The following is a 1125-nucleotide window of genomic DNA, read 5'->3' on the forward strand; positions in this document are numbered from 1 at the left end:
GTGCCAGGTGGCCGCCGTTGCGGTTGTGTGGCCGGATGAGCGTGGCTCGGTGGAAGCGGCTGCGCAGCAGCGCCCCCACTGCGCGGAACTCCGGTGTCACCTGCCAGCACGTTTTGAGCTGGCAACTGCCTGACGTGCCGTGGCACTTGCACTTCCGCCGCATGTTCTCCATCACCGCCTGCAGAGGGAGGCACGGTGAACCGTGACGCTGGTAGCCAGCCCCACTGCCCAGCACCCAACACCAACACCGAGACCGGCCCGCCTGCAGAATCTCAGAAGCTTTTGAAACCAACTCCCATTGTACAGAGGCAATTGTAGGGAAGACCCAAAGTAGAGGACCTCAGCTCCTGAGCCAGACAGCTTTCTGCCCCTCTCCATCCACCTCCTACCGGGCCCTGGGGGAATTCCCACCTTCCTGCCCCCCTTCTCCCCTGCCCCCTTTCCAGCAGCTGCAGGGGGCCCTCAGGGCTAGAGGCTCTTGCTTCCTGAGGGGGGATCCCAGATCTTCAGGGAAATTCCCTCTTCTTCCATCCTTGGGATAGAGCCCAGGAGCAGGGGGGTGTCCACCCCACTACCTCCAAGTCCCAAAGCCTCTGGTCTCACTTCAGGCTGGGAGAGGGGTGGCCCCTGAGAAGCCCCATTCAACACCCTCATCCTGGCCCTGCACCCTGGTAGGGAGCCAGAGAAGTGGGGTAGGGGGGCTGAGGAGGCTGCCCTCCATTACGCTGACTGGGGTTCACTCTGAGTGCTATGGTCCCTCCTAGGAAAAGTGTGTGCCAACGGGGGCCAAAACGCTGATGGAACCTTAGAGAACTGAGGGGGACCTGGAGAGAGCCAGGTTCTCTCTGCCTAGGAGAAATGCAGTGAAGTTCCTAGGCCTCCAAGTTATGGGAATACAACCTACCCACCCCCTTCACTGCTTTGGAGTCTGCTTCCATAAAACCCATGGGCATTATCCTCATCAGAGATCCCATAGGAAGTGGACCATGTCCTCCTTTCCCCCCACTCCACTCCAAAGGCATAGGTGAGACAGAGAGCAATGACAGGGGCCCTCAAACCTGGGCAGCAGAGCCTTAGGAGAGAGACTCTGCCCCTCCAGATCTTAAGGGGCTCCAGAGCTTGTAA

General features: G+C 59.7%; 1 protein-coding gene across 1 annotated transcript in view; it reads right to left on the minus strand.

Annotated features, from left to right (window-relative positions):
• Nucleotides 1–1125, minus strand: part of WNT10A (Wnt family member 10A) — a 14324-nt gene that overhangs the window by 752 nt on the left and 12447 nt on the right. The window contains exon 4 of the mRNA XM_006168677.2: nt 5–178. Within this exon, the coding sequence (XP_006168739.1) occupies nt 5–178 (174 nt within the window). The remainder of the gene's footprint in view (nt 1–4; nt 179–1125) is intronic.

The sequence above is a fragment of the Tupaia chinensis genome, unplaced genomic scaffold (genome assembly GCF_000334495.1).
Source record: "Tupaia chinensis unplaced genomic scaffold, TupChi_1.0 Scaffold145907_1, whole genome shotgun sequence".
In the NCBI taxonomy this organism is placed as follows: Eukaryota; Metazoa; Chordata; class Mammalia; order Scandentia; family Tupaiidae; genus Tupaia; species Tupaia belangeri.